Source organism: Chiloscyllium plagiosum, unplaced genomic scaffold (assembly GCF_037043375.1).
Source record: "Chiloscyllium plagiosum isolate Xiang-an unplaced genomic scaffold, Cpla_swu_hap1 HiC_scaffold_6, whole genome shotgun sequence".
In the NCBI taxonomy this organism is placed as follows: Eukaryota; Metazoa; Chordata; class Chondrichthyes; order Orectolobiformes; family Hemiscylliidae; genus Chiloscyllium; species Chiloscyllium plagiosum.
In genome coordinates, this window is record NW_028270144.1 from 59,989,976 (window position 1) to 60,012,110 (window position 22,135).

At 38.9% G+C, this 22,135-nt stretch overlaps 1 protein-coding gene across 1 annotated transcript in view; it reads right to left on the reverse strand.

Annotated features, from left to right (window-relative positions):
• naalad2 (N-acetylated alpha-linked acidic dipeptidase 2) overlaps positions 1 to 22,135 on the reverse strand; it is a 153,813-nt gene that overhangs the window by 91,274 nt on the left and 40,404 nt on the right. Inside the window, exons 5-8 of the mRNA XM_043691542.2 lie at positions 15,482 to 15,607; positions 13,990 to 14,176; positions 7,654 to 7,741; positions 3,845 to 3,940 (exon numbers count right to left, since the gene is read on the reverse strand). Of these exons, the coding sequence (XP_043547477.2) occupies positions 3,845 to 3,940; positions 7,654 to 7,741; positions 13,990 to 14,176; positions 15,482 to 15,607 (497 nt within the window). The remainder of the gene's footprint in view (positions 1 to 3,844; positions 3,941 to 7,653; positions 7,742 to 13,989; positions 14,177 to 15,481; positions 15,608 to 22,135) is intronic.

Sequence of the window (22,135 nt, forward strand, 5' to 3'; positions counted from 1 at the left end):
TATCATGGCACCTTACCAAATGCCCTCCAGAAATCCAAGGATCGGTATACCATGCCAACAGGTTCCTCTTTATTCAGAGAGTATGTTACTTCTTCAATAACTCCAATGAGCTGATTAAACATGATTTCTAAATGACAAAACTATGCTTAATTTTCCTAATAACCTGAGTGTTTCTACGTATGCAGTTCTAATCTCTTTCATAATGATTCTTACACCATCCCAAGACATGAGGTGGATTTGCCGGTGTCGGTTTGGGATGGACAAAGTCAGACATCACACAACACCAGGTTTATTTGAAATCACAAGCCTTTTGAGCATTGCTCCTTCATCAAGTGAGGTCACTTCATCTGATGAAGGAGCAGCGCTCCAAACCTGTTGGACTATAACCTGGTGTCGTGTGACTTCTGACTTACCGAAGACATATATCAAGTTCACTGGTGTTTAGTTCCCTGTTTTCTGCCTCCCTCCATTTTGAACATAGAAATTAAATTTGCTACTTTCTAGTTCAACAAAACTTTTCCTGAATCAGAGAATTGCAGAAAATTGAAACCAACTGATCCACTACCTGCATCATTCACACCCATAAACTGCTCAGCTGACCAGGAATATTCAGATAGTCATCAGGGTAATGACATCTAGCATCCACAACTGGTCACAACAATCCAAACCAATCAGCTTTTGTTTGCTAGTCAAATTTCAATTTGTGTCCACACCCAGAGCTTTGCTATCTCCTTTTGCATCGCAACAATGACGACCTCCTTTATAAAAGCACAATTTCTTCCTCAGTTTTTTTTTTGTAAAACAGCCCTTTTCTCAGTCCAGTCCACAATCAAAAATAAAGTTAAATAAAAAGATATAGTCTTTACAGCCTCAAGAAAAGTGGAGTTGTACATAATTGTCAACAATCTCAATAAGCTGATATTTCACCTGACATCAGTAGACAATTTTTATAATCCTGAACAACCCTGATCCATTAACTGTTGGAAAGCAAAAACATCAATTGATGCTCAAGGCCAGTGATCTCTGCATGCATGATGATAAATCTTCCTCTTTTTTTTGTTGATACGTTTTGTCCACTTTCCTGATTAGTGCATAGAAAATGCTAGAAATCATCCAAGTGCTTTTGAAAGCCTCATAGTAGTGTCTTGGCAATTCCACTTTGTGCATGGAAAATGATACCTTGCCTTCAATTGGTCCAGCTACAACACCAACTATGTTTTATACACAAAATGCAAGACAAATTCAGCCCACCCAATTACTGCCCTACCTTGATCATCAGAAAAATGATGGAAGTGGTCATCAACAATGCTATCAAGCAGCACTTGTTCGGTAATGTACAAAAGCAGTTAATAAGCCTAAAAGTGAATAAGTCCCCTAAACCTGAAGGGACGCATCCTAGGATATTTTGCATCAGTATTTACTGTGGAAAAGGATATGGAAGATGTAGACTGTAGGGAAATAGATGGTGACATCTTGCAAAATGTCCAGATTACACAGGAGGAAGTGCTGGATGTCTTGAAACGGTTAAAAGTGGATAAATCCCCAGGACCTGATCAAGTGTACCTGAGAACTCTGTGGGAAGCTAGATAAGCAGTTGCTGGGCCTCTTGCAGAGATATTTGTATCATCGATAGTCACAGGTAAGGTGCCGGAAGACTGGTTGTTGGCAAACGTGGTGCCACTGTTTAAGAAGGGCAGTAAAGACAAGCCAGGGAACAACAGACCGGTGAGCCTGACCTCCGTGGTGGGCAAGTTGTTGGAGGGAATCCTAAGGGACAGCATGTACATGTATTTGGAAAGGCAAGGACTGATTAGGGATAGTTAACATGGCTTTGTGCGTGGGAAATCATGTCTCACAAACTTGATTGAGTTTTTTGAAGAAGTAACAAAGAAGATTGATGAGGGCAGAGAAGTTGATGTGATCCATATGGACTTCAGTAAGGCGTTCGACAAGGTTCCCCATGAGAGACTGATTAGCAAGCTTCGATCTCATGGAATACAGGGAGAACTAGCCATTTGGATACAGAACTGGCTCAAAGGTAGAAGACAGAGGGTGGTGGTTTTTCAGACTGGAGGCCTGTGACCAGGGGAGTGCCACAAGGATCAGTGCTGGGTCCTCAGCTTTTTGTCATTTACATAAATGATTTGGAAAACTGAGCGTCAATGAGCAAATTCATGCTTAGCATGTGCGGCTTGATAGAATTGCTGGCGATCCCATCCATCATATTCCTGATTGAGAGAAGACTAGTGGGATGATAACTGGCTAGGTTAAGTTAGATTTGCTCTTTTTTATTGTGCAACCTTCTAGATTGTCAGGAATTGCTGCCTCCATAGAACATCTATCACAATGTTTCAAGTCCACTCAATGTTTTACTGGAGAAATTTGTGGAATATATATGATGTTAAATAAAGGGTTGACTACGGAGTTACTGAGTGAGAATAATGTCTCCAAATTGCAGCATGCAGATGAAGGAGAGCTGGAAACTTTGGTTAAACCTTTGGATGCATTCAGGATTAACCCTTTGAAGTTGGATCAGTAGCCAGAAATGTTGCAGATGCTCTGACTGTGACTTCATTGGGTTCAGTATCAAATCACAGAAAGGCAATCCTAAGATGATTTTAGATAAATTAATTGATTATCTTTGGTATGGTGATACAGAGCTGGAATTAGTTATACCACCCCAAGGTTAAGTAGCTTCAGATTGATGGAATCACATAGAATTACTAAATGCTGAACTATCTGAAGGCAAACTATTAGTAGGTTATTTAAATCTTGAGGTTTGATTAGCAATAATCTCAGAAGTTAATGGGGTTTTGATAAAATCCATACTTTATTAATTCTGCTAATTAAACTGACAGATTCATATTCCTGAAGAAGGGCTAATGCCCGAAACGTCGATTCTCCTGTTCCCTAGATGCTGCCTGACCTGCTGCGCTTTTCCAGCAACACATTTCCATCTCATATTCTGCATCAACCTAATGAAGTTTCTTTCAAAGAACTACAAATATTTGAGAGAAGAGCATAAAGTTCGAAAGAAGGATGAGTAGGGACAAAGAGTGGGTGAGCGAGGAGAAAGGCAGAAAGGGTGACGACTAAGCAGAAAGAACTGTATCAAGAATGGTTAGGTGGTGAATTAAGGAAGGGGCAAGGGAAAAGAATAAATCTATATTTTGGACCCTTCAATTACTACTTAGTTGCAGATATAAATCATAGCAATAACCAGTATTTTTATTTGGTGCTGACACATCACATTAGGTAATTACCCATTGTTGCAACTTACATCAATATTACATTCTCAGTGGTATCAGGAGTAAGTTAGTTCAGTTGGCTGGAGGTGGTTTGCAGTACATAATGACACCAGCCAAATGGATTCAAATATCACACCAGTTGAAGTCACTGTCCTTCTGAACCTTGTCACTCACCTGAGGCATGGTGATCCTCAGATTAAATTTATCACCAGTCACCTCTCTCTATGAAAGAATGGTCCTCTGAGACTAAAGCAACTTTACCTTTGTCTAGACCTTTTATCTACTAGTTCACTACCTTCAGAATCCTGACAGCAGTAACCATTTCTAGTAGAATATAGATACCAATTGTACTACATATTTACATTTACGATTCAAGATCACAAATTGGCTTTGGGGTGTGTTTTAAATATCTTCATATTGAGAATATCAGTATTATTAGGATGTATACCAATCTGAGATTTGGTGTCCTCAATGCTGTGGGCACAAATGTAAATATCACAATGGACTAACTTATAAAGGGCAAGATATGATGTCATCAAATAATGCAAAATATTCAGAAACACTGCAGTCTGCTCTTTTGTTTCAGAAGCACTTACCTTGAGGAATAACTGTTCTTGAAACCAGGTCCAACGTTATATGAAATATTCATTTGCCCTTTCCATTCACCTGGGGCTGAAATTCCTCCCATGTTACTGTTGAAGAGCATGAGCAATTACATTAAAAGAAAATAACAGTGAACTTCCTTTTGCAACTACAAGACCCTAAGACCACAAGAAATAGGATCAGTAGGAGGCCATTCAGCCCCTCAAGCCTGCTCTGCAACTGAATAGGATCATGGCTGATCCAACATTCCTCATGTCCACTTTTCTGCCCTTTCCCTGCAACCGTTGCTTTCCCCTATTGATCAAAAATCACCTCAGCCTTCAAATGCAATGACTCTGCACCCTTAGCTCTCTGTGGCAAGGAGTTCCAAAGAGTCAGAACCCTTTGAGAGAAGAAATTCCTCCTCCTCTTAGTCTTATATTTGAATAATCTATTGATTGAAGCAAATCCAGTGACACCATGTGAAACCACAGATTAGTGTGACACAGAGGAGGCAATTTAGTCCATTGAGTCTGTGCTGGCTCTTCAGAAGATAGTTCATTTCAGTCCATTGTCCATCTATTTTTCCATATCCCTGACAGTTGTTCCCATTTAAGTGTTTATTCGGTTCCCTTTAGAAGGCTACGATGGATATGTATCCAACACACACCATTATGCAAAAAATATTTATTATCTTGTCATCTCTGGTTCTTTTACTATTCTTGTTAAACTAGAGTCTTTTTATTGTTGATCCTTTAACATTGTCACTTAATATATCTCAATCCTTCTCTATTTCATTTAATTATAATCCCTGTTGCCTGAAGTCATTCCAGTAAAATGCTTCTGCATCCTTTCCAGAAGCTTTTGTACTCTTTGAAAAAGTGTGGTGCACTTTATCCATACAGTATGTCAGCTGGGGTTAAGCTACTGTTTTATGTAGGTTTAACATAACTTCCTGGTTTTTGTACTGTATGCTCTTTCATGATCAAACTCAGGATCCATATCATTTTAACGGTTTTGTTTGCCTGTTCTGCCACTACCAAAGATTTCTGCATAAACACCTCCAGGTTTCTCCGCTCATGCTCTTGATTTCAATTTGCACCTTTTAGTTTAGTGTCAATGCTGCTCCTACCCACTTTAATCCCTGGGCTTCAATTTTTCCAACAAATCTTAAATCTGATTCTTTATTAATAAATTTCTGAAAGTACAAATACACAAAAACAACTGCATTACCTCATTTTCCCTCTCTGTTCAGCCTTTTGAGGCCACTCCATTTGTTAAACTGAGCAGACTTCAACTACAGGTTTTTCTTTCTCTCTTTTTTAAACAATGTGTAATATTTGCAACACCCCAGTCCTGTGGCACCATTTCTGTATTAGCCATAGTCCACAAAAAAACTACAAGCATCTCTCTGTTAGACAGTGGTTTAAGACAAGTGGTTTATATGTTGAAGGCATCACTCCCACATCAAGTATGGAGCAAGACAAGTAGGCAGACCTCCATCAGCTACCACAGCAGGTACAATGATTTAGCCATTTTTATTCAGTCAGGTGTTATGAACATTGCTGGTTGTGTCAGCATTTATTGCCCATCCCAGAGCCTTTGAGATGATGATGGTGAATTGCCTTCTTGATTTGGTATAGATATATCCAGAATGTTGATAGGGAGTGCTAAAATTTTGACCCAGCAGTACTGAAGGAATGCTAGTATATTTCCATGTTAGGATTGTGTGTGACTTGGAGGGGCATTTGCATGTGGTAGTATTCCCATTTATCTTTTGCCCTTGCTGTTATAGATGCCTGTGGGTTTGGAAGGGGCCGTTGGCATTATTCTGTAGCACACCCTTGCTATCTAACCAACTGAACCAACTGGCCCCATCCTCTGTATCTCAGAGGGATTGCAACATGGTGGCCACCACCTCTGAAGGTTCTAAATTTACTTCCCTCACTCGAATCCATCCAAACCAGCCTGGTGGTTTCACCAGTATGGCTCTGTTTGTATTTCTAGTGATTCCCTTTATCAACTGCTATATCATCCAGAATTCTAACAACATCATTGTTTACTGCAGCTTTTATAAAGTTAATTTCCTTGTTAAACAGTGATGCAAAACAATGATAAAATACATTAGTGGTATGCTTACTGCTTCTACAGATAGATTTTGGTTTCCAGTCACCCTCTGTTTTTCTGACAATTCTACTTTTAATGTGCTTGTAGAAGAAGTTTGCATCTCTATTTTTGTTAACTATGAGTCTATTCTTGTACTTGTCTTTGGTTCTGTTATTTCTCTATACTTCTATATTAGGCCTTAAATTCTCTTGTATGTTCAAGTTGACCTTTGTCATAAAGATCTTATCTGCAGCATTCCACTCTAACTTCAGCAATTTCAGGCTTTGGAAACCCTCTCTGTCATATATATATGATGTGGAGGTGCTGGTGGTGGGCTGAAGGACAAAATTAAAAATCACACAACACTAGGTTATAGTCCAACAGATTTATTCAAAATGGCAAGCTTTCAAAGCTCCCGCTCCTTTCTCAGAAAGGAACTGGGGCGCTGAAAGCCTACAGTTTCAAATAAACTTGCTGGACTATAACCAGGTGTCGTGTGATTTTTGACTTTGTCATATATATGACATTTTTCATGATTTCAAGATGTCTTAAAATGTTTCAATTGTCATTATAATCACTGTGTAGAAAAATTCAATTCACAGTTTGCATTCAGTAAGCCAGTGCTGATTTGGATACAATACTCTTCAAATTTACATTTAAAATATTGTTAAAGCCAGGATTTTATGGGCTTGGAGGCAGTAAAACTGACAAAGTGCTGTGAGAAAGGAGGGGTATGGGTGATGGACACCTTCTTGTCACTATCCCGTTATGCTAGTGGCCAGGAAAGGTGGCAGATGATCCTCCCACCCAGAGACCAATTGACAATCTCGTACAAGGAGGCTGCTTTCCAGCAGGCCCCATTGGGTGCAAGTCCTGAACAGGCAGTCTTTAGCTTATGTAAGCACACCCCCACCACCACCAGATGACAATGCAACATCAACACCACCAGCCCTAAGAAACCCATAACCCCTCCCCAACTGCTGGGCATTGGCTACCACTAACAATGCCATTGCTTTGCTATGAACTCCAAGTGGTGTAGCAGCATCTGGGCAATGAGGAGGGTGTTAACCACCATCTTTAATTTAATGTCAACAAAACAGATTGGCTATAATGGGCAAAATGCAGCCATGGGTTCTGCTGCTAATAACTGTGGATTGTCCATAGCTTTGGCTGAGTGACAGACTCTTGCAATTTTCAATACTTCTTTGCATCTGCAGAACCAAAGTCTTATGAATTTTTAATATTGAATATAGCAAGTTAAGAAAAACTACAGAACAAACGAGTATTTTTATGTCTTTAAAGTATTCCTCAAGTTGGCAATCCTGTTGAATCCATGGATTTTGATGCAGTATCTGATCAACAGCATCACAAGTTTATGGGAAATAGTGAAGTACAATACAAAGAAACTGTGCAAGTGTTCTTTTTTCTGGAGATAAACACATTTATAAATTTAAAATAAAGAACTACAAATGCTAGAGATCCAAAACAAAAATCAAAAATTGAGTGGATTTGACAGTTTCTGTGAAGAAGGGTCATATTTGTATCTTAAGGTTCAGAGGAAGGCACATGCAAGTTCCAAATGGCATACAAGTGCGGTGCCATGATTACCTTATGGGGCTAGTGTTGAGCAGGACAGCATAATAATCCAAAGTCCATGAATTGAAATGAAATTGAACTTGGTTTAAACCAAATTCCTATGCATTTACAGACAACTTACCGTAGTATTGCCTCTGCGTCGTTATAGCCGATTGGATGAACTGGAATTTTTGGAAGACCAATACCTTCATCCAATCTAAATGCATATTCTGAAAACAAGAATGGAAAATGAGGTATATTACAAAAACATTTTCTCTGGTAAAATCTGGTCAATACCATGCTAATTTTGAGTAAGTTGTATGCAGTAAATATTCTTAGGAACTGGTATGAAGCATTCATGTGAAATAATATAACCAGTGTGACTAATGTTAATGTTGTACACTGGACTGTATCTTCTAATGCTGATCAAGACACTTCATTACCTACATATTATTAAGTTAAAAATCTTCTTAATGATCATACAATTACCATGCTGAATAGGCATCTACAAGAATTTTCAAGGGAGACTTTTTTTAAAAATGCTTTGTCTGGATATATCTTAATCTAAAACCACAGATTTTTATCATCATCATCATTTTTTTTTGTCTTAGGTTACACTTCAGAATGAGCCAATAAAATGATTAAGAAAAGTTTTACCAATGTTCATTAGCATATTCAGAATAATCTTTGCACTATTTTGCAACACAAATTCAATGTTCCCATACAATAACTAGATTTACCACCATGTATATCATATATATCCCTATTTCCTTTGAAAGTTACTATTCAATCCAACTCCACCACCTTTTCAGGCAAAGCATTCCAACTGTTACAGAATGCCACACAACAAAAAAACTCTCTTCAGACTTCTTAACAAGTTACACCAGTGTACTCTGGTTCCCAAACAATTTCTTTCTAACTATGACAAAAACAACAGGATTTTGAACATCTTTATTAAATCTCACCTTAATTTTCATTGGTCCAAAGGCAGCATCTCTCGTTTCTCAAATCTAATCAATTAACTGTAACCCCTTATCCCTGTTAACATTCAACCACATCTTCTCTCCAATCTCTCCAAGGCTTTGACAGCCTTCCAAAAATATGAAACCTCAAATTGAACATAATATTCAAACCAAGGGCTGTCAAGTAATCGACAGAAGGATTTGCATAACTTTTTGTTTTTACACTCCATGCCTCTGTTTATAAAGCTATGGAACTTTTTTGTTTGGACGTTTCTTTAAATCAAGTTGGCATGCCCTTTCAAAGAGCTGTATATGTACAACCGTAGATCTACCCCTGGTTCTTAACAGTCTTCAGAAACATTTAATCTACTGTCTTTTCTCAAAAATAGTATAAAACCTAAAAATCAGGCAGACCATCAGGCATTGAATTAGAAACAACAAGGTACACCTTGACTAATCAGTCCTGAAAAACCAAGTATCTAGGAACCATCTAGAAAACTGGAAAGTTGTCCCACAAACTACTTAAGCTACAGCCAAACATTATCATACTCATTGACAGTTACGAATGATTCAATGTCCTCAACATTTTTCCTGAGTATGCTTCATTTTGACCAGTTGAACAGAGTTGGGTTTTGGGAGTCCTCAACATTAGCTTTACATGCAATGAAGTTTCATAACATCAGATCAAAGCTGGGTAATGAAACTATCACTGATTACCAATTAGCACCCTCCCTCAATTAACAAATCTGTAAACCTCCACTTTGAACACTACTTAGTAGAAGCACTGATGGTAATAAGGGTCCAGGACACATCTTAGCTGGCAAACTGCAATGTCCATCAACAAGAAAAGCTCAGGTGCACTGCTGACTAGGTTGGCCATATCCCAAGGGCACAAACGCCAGACTGGCCCAAGCTGGTAGTGAGAGAATGAACACATGGAGCAACCTACTTGATCTACTGCAGATACTATTCCAGCACCTTTCAGTTCTGAAGAAGTGCCATTTTGGACTGTCTCTTCACAGACAATGCCAAATCTTCTGGGTTTCTCCAGAATTATGTGTTTTTGTTTTTAATTTAACCTTTTTTTTTCTAATCAACCTTGTTCAAAAATATTATTGCATGCCTCTGGAGCAGGAGGAACTTGAACCCAGGTCTTTTTGGTCCATCTCTGATTTTATTATTGACCATGACCTCTCAAATTTATCTGTGATAGATAAATAGGTCCATAACAGTAATGGCAGTAGTGACCAACACCCAATGTTTAAGAAAGTGAAGTATTTTCCTCACACGGAGGACACAAAAACTTGTGCAATATGGCACCAGCACAGTTTTAAATTGGATATGTAGGTGTCAGGTAAAGAGAGATTTGGAAATCCACGCAGTAAAAGTCAAGACAAATAAAACAGCATAATGATGTTGATGAGGTAAGAAGATCATGACAAGTAGTAATAGTGATTTTTATGGTAATAATAAAGCAGGTCATAAGGTTCACACAGGGAATAGTAGTAAAGAAATAAAATTAAGAACTTTATCTGAATGCACAGATTATCAGCAAATCATTGATAAAACTGTGACAGAAATAGAAATACGTAGTGTAGATCTAATCTTTATTTCTTAGATATTGCGGTTACGATGTGATGAAGGTTGGAAGGTAAACATTTCAGGATATAGGACATTTTGAAAAGGGAAGGATAGCCTTGATTTTTAATGAAGACAAAAGGTCATTAGTGAGAAAGAATCAAGGCTTAGAAGAACATAAAGCAGAGTCAGTATGGGCAGAGATTAGAAATAATGAAAGCATTTTGTAGATCCCCCCATACCCCAACACCTCCAACAACAGCTATACCCTCATAATTAAACTGTTTCATAGTTTACATTAATATGTTGTTGCACAAAATGATAAAATGCATCTGATAAACAGAAACACCTGAGTAGAAACAAGTATCAACACTGGAATATGTATAGTCCAAACTACAAAGTATTTACTTAATGAAGTCAGAACTTTGAACATGTTTGAACATTGGGGACCTATTTTTCACTTTCTGATAGGAACAAGGAGTCTATAGTTAGTTCAACAAGGTGTTTATATTATTAGTCTAGTTCCCAGATGATAGAAGCTAAACACACACTGATAGATAAATAAGTTTCTTAAAAGAACCAGTAAATCTTATTTTTAAAATGTGCCCCCTCATTCTAGAACCCTTATCCAGGAGAAACACCTTACCTGCATTTACCGTGCCTATCCTTTTACATATTTTGTCAGTTTCAAGTAGATCACTATCATTCTTCAAAGCTCCAGAGAATACAGAACTTTTCTCATTTCATAGGACAGTCCCACTGTCATATAACATTATTACAAGCTCTGTATTGTGATAATATCTTTCTTGACTTATGAGACCAAAATTGCACACGATACTGCATGTGTGGTTTAGTCAAGACCAATACAACGGAAACAAAAATCACTAATCCTTTTCCAACAAAGGCTGACATTCCATTAACATTGCTATAGCTTGCTGCTCCTACATATTAGCCTTTAGTGACTTTGTGATAGGTCACCAAAAGTCCCTTTGTACACTTACACTTTCTAACCTCTCACCATTTATTAAATACTTGGCACATTTGTTCCTCCTACCAAAGTGGATTACCTCATGTTTTTCCAAACTATATTCTAATTGCCATGTTCCTGTCCATTCACCAAACCTGTTCAAATCCTCCTAGTACCTCACATCACAATCCTGTTTCACTTTATATCATCTTAAAATTTGTAAATATTAAACTTGGTCCCCCACATCAAATCATTTATACATATTGTGAATAGTTGTGGCCCATCACTAACCTTTGCTATGTCTTCTACTGTGAAAATTGATGCAATGTACCTATTCAGTTCCTAGTTAATTTCTTGGTTCACCATTATTCCTTCTCCAGCCTCAGTTTCTAGTGGTCCAAAATCCACTCTTGCCTCTCTCTTACATTTTAGATATCTTAAAAAATATCTTGCCATGTCTCATACTTTATCTTCTACCTTATTGTTTCTTTTGTTGTCCTCTGCAGATTTTTGGAAGGTTTCTTATACTTCTGGCTTCCCACTAACCTTCATCACTCTGTATGCTTTTTCTTTTGCTCTTATGCTGTCCCTGGCTTCCCTTGTCAGCTACTGTTACCTCATCCTCCCCTTTAGTATGTTTCTTCTTCTTTGAGATGAATTTCTGCTGTGCTTTCTAAATTATCTCCAGATACATCTGCATTGCTACTCTACTGTTCTCCCTGCTAGGCCTCAAAGGAACTCTGGCCAGCCCCTCCTGTCATATCTTTGTAATTCTCTTTAATCGGTTGTAATACCTTTCCATCTGATTCCAGTTTCTCCCTCTCAAACTGCAGAATGAATTCTATCATATTATGGTCACGGCCCCTTAGGGTTTCTTTCATCTTAAGCTTACTAATCAAGTCTGCCTCATTACTTATCACCAAATCAGAATCGTCTGTTCCCTACAAAGCTCTACCACAAACTGTTCCAAAGAGCCATTCCTTTTCATGTGATTTGCTACCACCTACATATTAAAGTCCCCCATGATTATTGTAATAATGTCTTTCTTACATGCCTTTTCTAACTCCTGATTTATTTTCTTCCTCACATCCTGGTTACTGCTAGATTTGATTTCATTCCTTATTAAGAAGACAGCTCCATTCCCTCACCCAATCTGCCTGTCCTTTCAGTGGGATGTCTATCCTTGTATCCCTTTCCATCCACGTCTCTGTGATACCATCCACATCGTACCTGCCATTTTCAATCTGCACTGCAAACTTGTTTACCTTCTGTCATATAGTGCAACACACTCTCCTGCACTGACTATCACCCTTGTGATAGTTGTCCCTTTATCGGTTTGTACCTGAAGTTAGATTCTTGGCTGTTTCTATCTTCTCTGTCCTATTGCTTGTCATGGAAACTTTAGTAACCTCTGCCTAAACCTCTCTCTCTCTAACCTTTTCTATAATTTTCCATGCAACTGAACAACCACAAACCCACCCCCGAACCCCCACCCCCACATTCAGTTTACAGCTCTAGGTATGTGGTGGGTTATCAAGACTATAGAAGTTGGGAAGGTCTGTTGCAGTTGTACAAGACATTGGTGAGGCCGCACTTGGAGTACTGTGTTCAGTTTTGGTCATCTTGCTATGAAAAGAGTATCATTAAATTGGAAACAATGCAGAAGAAATTTACAAGAATGTTGCCACGAGTCAAAGGTCTGAGTTATAGGAAGAGGTTGGACAAGCTGGGACTTTTTTCTTTAGAGCGTAGGAGACTGAGAGGGGAATCTTATACTAGTGTGTAAGATCATGAAAGGCATGGATAGGATGAATGCACTCTGTCTTTTTCTCAGGGTTGGGGAATTGAGGACTAGAGGGTATCAGTTTAAGGTTAGCAGTGAAAGAATAAAAGGGAATCTGAGGGGCAACCCTTTTACACAAACAATGGTATGTTTATGGAATGAGCTGCCAGCAGAAGTGGTGGAGGCGGGTACATTAACGACCTTTAAAAGGTATTTGGACAAATATATGGATAGCAAAGATTCAGAAGGATATGGGCCAAGTGCAAAGATATGGGCCAAGTGCAAGGAAATGGTGTTGGCATGGATTTTGGTCAGCATGAACCAGTTTGGGCCAAAGGGCTTGTCTCCATGCTGTAGGTCTCAGCATGATTCAACTGGAACCAATCTGAAGAAATCATTTCAGAATCAATACAATTTTGAAAGATGATCATCAATGCATTGACTACTTCAGTAAACAGTTCCTTCACACTGTTGGGTCCCAGGGATCTACCAACTTTCAGTCTTTTAATTTTTCCAGTGGAACCTTCCTACTAATACAAATTTCCTTCATTTCAATTCTTTCCAGTCACTTGGATCTCCAATTCTGGAAGGTTTCTTCTATCTTCCTCAATGTAAACAGGCATAAATTATCTGAAACAATTAATTGAATTGAAATGTTGACTTAATGTGGTGAAGTGCTTGTTTTAAATGTTGTTTGTCTTTGAGAGAGTGAAGTTCTTGAATAAGGATTTTGGAAACTGGACAGTGGAGGGATATTGGCAAAATGTATTGGTGGGCTACTGTGAAACTTAGTTATGAAAGCATCAGGGAATGGCATGGAAAATTGTTGCCGTATTTCCATGGTAAAATTAATTTACATGTTGATTGGACAGTGTTACAGGAAACTATGAAGTTCTCTCATATTCTGTTGCTATTTGATAAAAGTATTGTCAACATATTAAAGGTAAAGATTAGGTTGATGATGAGTTGATTGAATTAAAACAGTTTGTTTAAATTCTTCCATAAAAATACTGGCAACAATTACAGTATGACTATGCCCATATTTTCATCTTCCACTATATATAATTAACTTTTCATTTGTTCAAGTCATTCCTCCAGACTTCAAGCAAATTACACTGCTTAAAATAATTACATGTAGCAGTTCATTTTGTCTTACTCAAGAATACAGTCGCTTGCTCTAGAACCTACCATTAGCTGGAAAGCCTGGGGTAAGAGGATCTCCAGCTCCATTCAGGTTTAATACATTTCCACGCTGGACACCACTTCCAGGAAGATTCCAGCCATCTGGATAAGGTTTCACCCCTGGTGCACAGTAATCAGCAGGGTCTGAGAAAAAGATGACTCCTTTCGCACCTGCTTTCATTGCATTCTTAACCTAGTGAATAGGAAGAATGATATATAAAGCTGAAAATCCAAGTTATGCTTAAAAAAAAAACTTTGGTTTATTTGTTCAAACACAGGAACAGTTCACAACATTCAAATAAAAACAAGGAATTAATCTAAAAGAAAGTGTTGTATGTGTCTCTGGTAGTTGGTCATGTAGGAGTTCTCTTGCTTTTTGTGAACAGAACACGCCTAGGTAATTTTCAACATTGTTTGCTAGATGCCAGTATTGTAGTTTTACTAGAAAAGCTTGACTAAAAATATAAAGTGGAAGCGAAGTGCTCAAGAAACTCAGCAGTTCTTGGAGCATCTTTGGAGGGAGAAACAAAGTTAATATTTTGGCTCCAATATAACTCATCTTCCAACTCTTCTTCCAAGAAACTGTAGAGTGCCCTAGAAGAAAGAAATGAGACGTTATTCCTCCAGCTTGTGTTGAGTTTTGTTAGAACACTGTAGATAGGCCCAGGATAAAAATACTGGTATAGGGACCAAGGCGATTTATTGAAATGGTCAGCGACTGGAAGGTTGGGGTCATTCCTACGAACAAAGCAGAGGTGTTCTACAAAGCAATTACTCAGTCTGCATTTGGCCTCACCACTGCAAAGGAGACTGCACTGTGAACATTGAATATAGTATACTAGATTGAAAAAGTATGTTTGGGGCTTTGGACAGTGAAGACAGAGAAAACCTTACAGACTCTAGGACTAAATATTGAGTTACACATCTGCAGGTTATGACCTAATCTTCCTGGTGTCTGGTTGACTTAATTCTCAGCAGAGCTGACCCATTTTCCTTTTCACACTTTCATTTATAGCTGATGTTTCTCTTTCCACAGATGCTGCCGGAGTTTCTTCAGCATTTGAGTTTCTTCAGTATTTCTGTTTTTTATTCCAGATTTCCAGCATCCACAGTTTTTGCTTTTATCTGTTGTATTCCATTACTGTGTGGGTTTTGTAAAGTACTCAGATAGCTGATAAAATCTGGAATGGAGACTTATAAAAGACTCTTTCTTTAAAAGCTCTTCAGAAAATGCATATTATTAGTCCTTTTCTGAAATAGTTCTGAACTATAATTAAAACTGTAGCCAGTTTACATTCAACACTTAACATACTTCCTCCATATGTTACACAAAGCACTCTGAAGGTGCTCTATAACCATTAAAGTTTATATTTGAAACTGGAAAATTTGATTAAGGCAGCTTTTCTCTCCCAAAGCAAAAGAAAATTCTTTATTTGCTGATCATAGTATTGCTGCAGATACAGAATATTTCAAATCAACATAAACAACATATTTGTACCTTGTTTCCTCGGAAGACTTTCCCATATCTAGCAATCACAATTTTTCCAGTGCAGTTGATACCCAATTCTCTTTCCAACTGAAAGAAGTCCTCCGTTCGAGCGTAGTTAACGTAAACTAAATCACCCTGCACAGAAATGTGATGGCACATCCAAATGAATCATGCAAATACTTCTTTTAATAACAGATATTCACAGATAACATAACAAAGAATTAAATTTGAATTTGGCTTTGAATTTGAAGTAGTTTCTAAATTTGAAAATGACAAGTAATGAACTAAATTTAAAATAACCAAAAACAACTTGGCCACAGCAATACATTACACCTAATTAAATGAAGAATAGCAACAAATTGGATTAGAGATGCTGTTTACTAAAAATTTATCACCAACTTTATATTCGTCATAGTTTGTGGCAACTAAAGCCATCTTCATGAGAACTGGAGGCCAAAGATGTTCTGCTTTTTGAAGTTAAGAAAGCAGGACACTGTAACTAACAACATATCATCTCATTAAAATAGACAGCTACAAGGAAAAGAAAATCAGGTGAAGGAAACTTTCACACTGCCATAGCAAAGAATATGTTATTAAAATAAGACCAATTTCCACCTAGAGATGGACAAAGAATTGTACAATAAGGGTTTCAAAGAATCCTTGCAGAAGGTGCATGTCACATCCGTGCATGTCACATTTGCACACACTTCACGGCAATAGGTGGATCTGTAATTGCTAAAAACAAATTGAACAAATACCTGCCAATACTCTGAAATATATATATTTTTTGACACATTACATTTTGACAGCGAAAAATTTTCATTAAAGCCAAAGTATATTATGGTCAGGTTTTCTCCTGAAAGAAAAACCCCAGCAAGAACAGTTTATTTCCTAAAGTGCCATTGATCTAGAGACACTGGGTTCATTTTCAACAGTTATCTGCATTTTTAGCTTGTAAAACAAATGACTGTCAAATATTAGGTGTCCTAGAGCTGTCTGATGTTGCAGGAAAATGGTATTATCACCAGACTATTAATCCAGAGATCTAGCTCCATAGGAACCTCTGTTTGAATCCTGTTGTGGCAGTTGGTAGAACTTGAAATTGACTTTGAAGAAAAAATCTGCCTGTTGTGACTTTCAGAGGAGAAAGTGAGAACTGCAGATGCTGGAGATCCGAGTCAAAAAGTGCAGTGCGAGAAAAGCACAGCCAGTCAGGCAGCAACGGAGGAGCAGGAGAGTCGACAGTTCAAATTCAGGTTGGCCTACAAATGTACCTTTATTGGAGGCTGCGATATGAAGATTGGTGCTCTGCAAAGGCAACTCCAGAAACAAATTTCCTCCAAAAAGGCTTCTAAGTGTGGCTAGTAGTAATCCTTCTCTTTTCAATTGATACCTTGAAGCTTAACGTATGTTACGCAGTTGAAGGCATGTACTATATATTTAAGACAGAGTGAGTGCTGTTCTGAACAGTCATATAACTAGATAGCAGTCTTAGAGTGTACTACAAAATTGAAAATATGTAACATTTTGTGGTGAAATAGTCACCTGTGTTGGTTGCTGTTTTGACAAGAATTCAAATTTAACCAGTTTAAATTATGCCCCAAGAAACTAAATTCCAATCGAATTTGAATTTATTGCTTTGCCAATGTCGAACCAATGAGACAATCCGATGTTTATCCGATGATAAAAAAAGAGTCATTTTGAAAATCAGACAGAGCAACTGCCATCAAACAGATCCAAGAAATCGGGAAACACTATCAAAGGTATCTTTTCATATGAAATATGTTCACAGTAAAAAGAAAGAAGGCAACCCAGGGAGATCTTCAGCTAGAAGACAACAGACACACAAGGTGACAGCCGCTACATGGTTTTGAAATTAAGTTGATGTAATTTTAATAAGTAATTTTATTGAAACTATTTATTGTTATAGAGTTCGAGGGAGGTAATAAGCCATTAAGAGAAAGGGGGGCTTAGAGTTGTGAATAGCTGTTGTTTAATGTTCACTTTTAAAGTTAAAGTTAAAGAATAAATTGATATTATTTTCTTTAAATAGAAAAATTTGGGAGCTCTCTGTCACAGATTATGAGGCGAGGTGAGCTTTTGGGGGTGTTTGGTTTAATTAACAGAAGTGTTCACCGCCATATCGTAACACATGGTCATGTATTCTTCCACTCCATCCCTTCACCTTCAACACATTTCCAGCGCAGCAACATAGAGTAAATGCAAGTAAGAAACTTCCTAAATGCCCGACAGAATGTCAGACCCAAATCATGGACCTCTCAAATTTTAAACTCTCTGTAACCATAATATTATATTCTTCTCTCTGTTCTATGACCCCAATGCGCTTTGTACCATATAATCTGCCTGTACTGCATGCAAAATAAAACTTTTCACTGTATCTAGGTACAATAAATCAAATCAAAAGTATCTTCGAGACTGGACATATCGGTGCTGTCCTTGGAGCTACAGGAGACTGTCAGGGAACATGATGGAGATGTATAAAATTATGAGGAGCAAAGACAGGGTAAACAGGAATAAATGTTTCTATTGGTATGGGGATCAATGATGAGGGACATATATTTAAGGTAAGGAGCAGGAGATTCAGAGAGGATGCAGGTTCAAGAATGTGACTCCAAGATGCTGCTTTGCCTTCCTCATGCCAAGTCAAGGATGTCACTGAGCAGCTGCAAATAATCCTGAAGGAGATAGTGATCTACTTTCCCTATTGAAGTGGTCCTTTCAGGACCTCTGACATATGGATCAGTGACATCTCTCCTTTTGTCATCTCCATCACTAAGGTTTTCAGTGCCACATCTTAACGACCAGGCTAGACCCTCTCAAAACATTTCAAGGAAGTAGCCCGGGCCCCAACTTTGCTCGCTTTTTTAAGCAGATGTAAAGTGGATATTCCAGGAAAGATGGCCAAACCACTTAGTTTCAAACAAACCAGAATTTATTTCCAAGACTGCCAAATGAAACACAAACAAACGAGAACAGAACACCGAATTACTTAACCTATCCAAAAACCCAACAGATCATGCCAACTTAGATGATGCTGTTCACAATACTTGCAACAATCCCCATAAACATCCTTGGCACAAAAGGTAAAATCAAACACGGGGTCTTACAGGAGAGGTGCCAGAGAGAGAGAGAGAGAGAGAGAGAGAGAGAGAGAGAGAGAGAGAGAGAGAGGAGTTGAGCATGGACTTGCTTCTTTGGGTCCAACAGCTTTGAAACTGCCTGACTGCTTTCAGTGAATAGTTGGGCTGCTAAAAAAAAAGCAAATCAGAGGAAAGCTGAGCTGAAAGAACTGGCTACTCCCCTTGCATTGTACAAGAGACTTTTTTTAAACCTGAAAGCCTTTTACCTGAGGTAGCATCTGTTAGCTATAATCAAACTAGTCCTAAAGCCCATGCAAGCCTGGACTTTTCGGAACCTATACTTTTAAGACCTCCTGAAAAAAAAGGGCAACATAACCTTGCTAAAGGAGTGGCATCATCACACATGGAACCTCCTCAAATTCCTTGTTTACAACTGCAGCTAAATATTCAGCAGCAGCCTCCTGTATTCCATTATGGTAGCCTTTTGTAATCAAAAGCAGCTTCCTTAAAAAACAACAAAGTCTTTAAGAACACAAAACTGGCTGCATTGTGTGATTTTGTAGATACTGCTAAGCTGCTTTATAATCTCAGGATTAGCCAGCAGCCTGGTAGCACAACCCTACCTCATGTTCAGGTGAGTAAGGTCCATCTCTATGTCGTGGCATGGGCAGATCATGTATCATGAGTCCACAAATACAGTGACCAATTGATAGCTTTAGGTAGTCTCAAAGGACAAACATCTAATGAGGTGCTGGACAATAAATGAAGCACTGAGGTCAATCGATGTGAAGCTGGAAGAGCACAGCAGGTCAGACAGCAGCCAAGGAGCAGGAAAAGTCAATGTTTCAAGCCAAAACCCTTTGTCTGAATTGTTTCCTTCACTCCCAGTGGCAGTATCAAAGGCATTTGATCCACCCAAAAATAATCTTGATCCCCATTTTCCACTGTAACAGCGTACTGGCATTGATGTAAAATAATGCCATGGGACAACATAAACTACCTGGGATGGGTTAACTTTTCAGCTCACCTGTGCAGAGCAAATGTTTTATTATTGTCCACAGATGTTTCAGCCACCAGTAAGAAATATCTAACAATACACATACAGAGTTTTGTTTCTTCGGAATTCATAGAATCATAGAATCACGGAATCCCTACAGTGTGGAAACAGGCCATTGTTCCAACAAGTCCACACCAACCCTCTGAAGAGTAACCCACCCAGACTCATTCTCCTACCTTATTATTCTACATTTACCTCTGACTAAGGCACGTAACCTACACATCCCTGATCACTATGGACAATTTAGCATGGCCAATTCACCTAACCTGCACATCTTTAAATTGGTGCTCTTGTAATGGAAAATTAAATTGTCTCAAACATTCAGAAAATATAAACACAGTATTAACACTTTTCCAAAGTTCTTGAAAATATTTACATGTTTTAAACATTGAATAATATATGGCATGTCAGAAATTGTCTCCTACTGGAACTGGTAACACTTAACTGTCAATATCTAGAAATGTATTTTTCAGGAAGTCTCTCTAAATATGCACAGCACAATTAATCCTTTGTTGTTTGTGACCATCATTGTAATAATCACTAGAACATGAACTTTCCTATTTTCTGAAACAATCAGAACTAGAAGGGTCTGCTATAATTCATTCACGATATGTTCCAATCCAAAGTGCATTTACAAATAAAAAGACATACTTAACCTGAGGAAGGAATGAAAGTATGTCACTTTGTCTCAGGGTTAATAAAGGTCAAGTGATTTTCCATTGCATCCATTCATATTTTTATTTCTACTTCTATAGCTTCTGGCTATAGGGAAGTGCATTGGAAGAGAGAGGGAAGATTTCCAGAGAAATCTGTCCTCACTTTCAATACCACCAGCCTCCTGGATGTTACAACTTACCAGAAACTGAAGTGGACTAGACATATAGACACACAAGAGCAAGTCAGAGGACAGCAATACTACAACGAGAAACTGACTTTGACTGCCCAAAGACTGTTCACTATTTACAAAGCACATTCCTCATTTATCTGGATAGGTGCAGCTCTAACAACACTCAAGAATAAAGTTAAAAATCACACAACACCAGGTTATAGTCCAACAGGTTTAATTGAAAGCACACTAGCTTTCGGAGCGACGCTCCTTCATCAGGTGATAGTGGAGGGCTCGATCGTAACACAGAATTTATAGCAAAAATTTACAGTGTGATGTAACTGAAATTATACATTGAAACATTGATTGTCTGTTAAGCCTTTCATCTGTTAGAATACAGTGATAGTTTCATTTCTTTCATGTGTAAATCACAAAACTTTTTTTTCAAGTTGCATTCTCGGGTTAGCTGTTAACAATGGTGATAGCTAGACAATATGTTGAAGGTGTTAGCCCCTTGTGTTCTCTGTCTATGCCATGATGTTTAGATTGATTTGTCTGTGTGTGTGTCCGTCTGGGGTGGGGGTTGTGAGTGTGAAAAAGTGTGTGTGTGTGTGTGTGTAGTGAGTGCAGAGTGTCTTAAGTCTGTGAGGGGGTGCATGTGGGAGGGTGTGTGGGTGTCTGTGTGCGCGTCTGTGTGTACCTGTGTCTGTGTGTATGTGAGAGTGTGTGCGTGTAGGAATATCTGTGTGTGTGTGTAGTGCAATGGTGATCACCTATAATGTGACATGAACCCAAGGTCCCGGTTGAGGCCCTCCCTATGGGTACCGAACTTAGCTATCAGCCTCTGCTTGGCCACTTTCCTCTGCTGCCTGTCCCGAAGTCCACCTTGGAGGATGGTCACCCGAAAGTCCGAGGCTAAATGTCTTGGACCACTGAAGTGTTCCCCAACTGGGAGGGAACTCTCCTGTCTGTTGATTGTTGTGCAGTGCCCATTCATCCGTTGTCGTAGCCTTTGCTCGGCTTCCCAATGTACCATGCCTCCGGGCATCCTTGCCTGCAACGTATAAGATAGACAACGTTGGGTGAGTCACATGAGTACCTGCCATGTACAAGGTGGGAGGTGTTCCCACGCGTAATAGTGGTATCTATGTCCAGGGAACACCTCCCACCTTGTACATGGCAGGTACTCATGCGGTGGAAATGTGTTGCTGGAGAAGCGCAGCAGGTCAGGCAGCATCTAGGGAACAGGAGAATCGACGTTTTGGGCATTAGCCCTTCTTCAGGAATTCAGGTACTCATGCGGCTCACCCAACGTTGTCTATCTTATACGTTGCAGGCAAGGATGCCCGGAGGCATGGTACATTGGGAAGCCGAGCAAAGGCTACGACAACGGATGAATGGGCACTGCAGAACAATCATCAAACAGGAGAGTTCCCTCCCAGTTGGGGAACACTTCAGTGGTCCAAGACATTCAGCCTCGGATCTTCGGGTGACCATAGTCCAAGGTGGACTTTGGGACAGGCAGCAGAGGAAAGTGGCCGAGCAGAGGCTGACAGCTAAGTTCGGTACCCATAGGGAGGGCCTCAACCGGGACCTTGGGTTCATGTCACATTATAGGTGATCACCATTGCACTACACACACACACATATATATTCCTACACACACACACACACAGGTA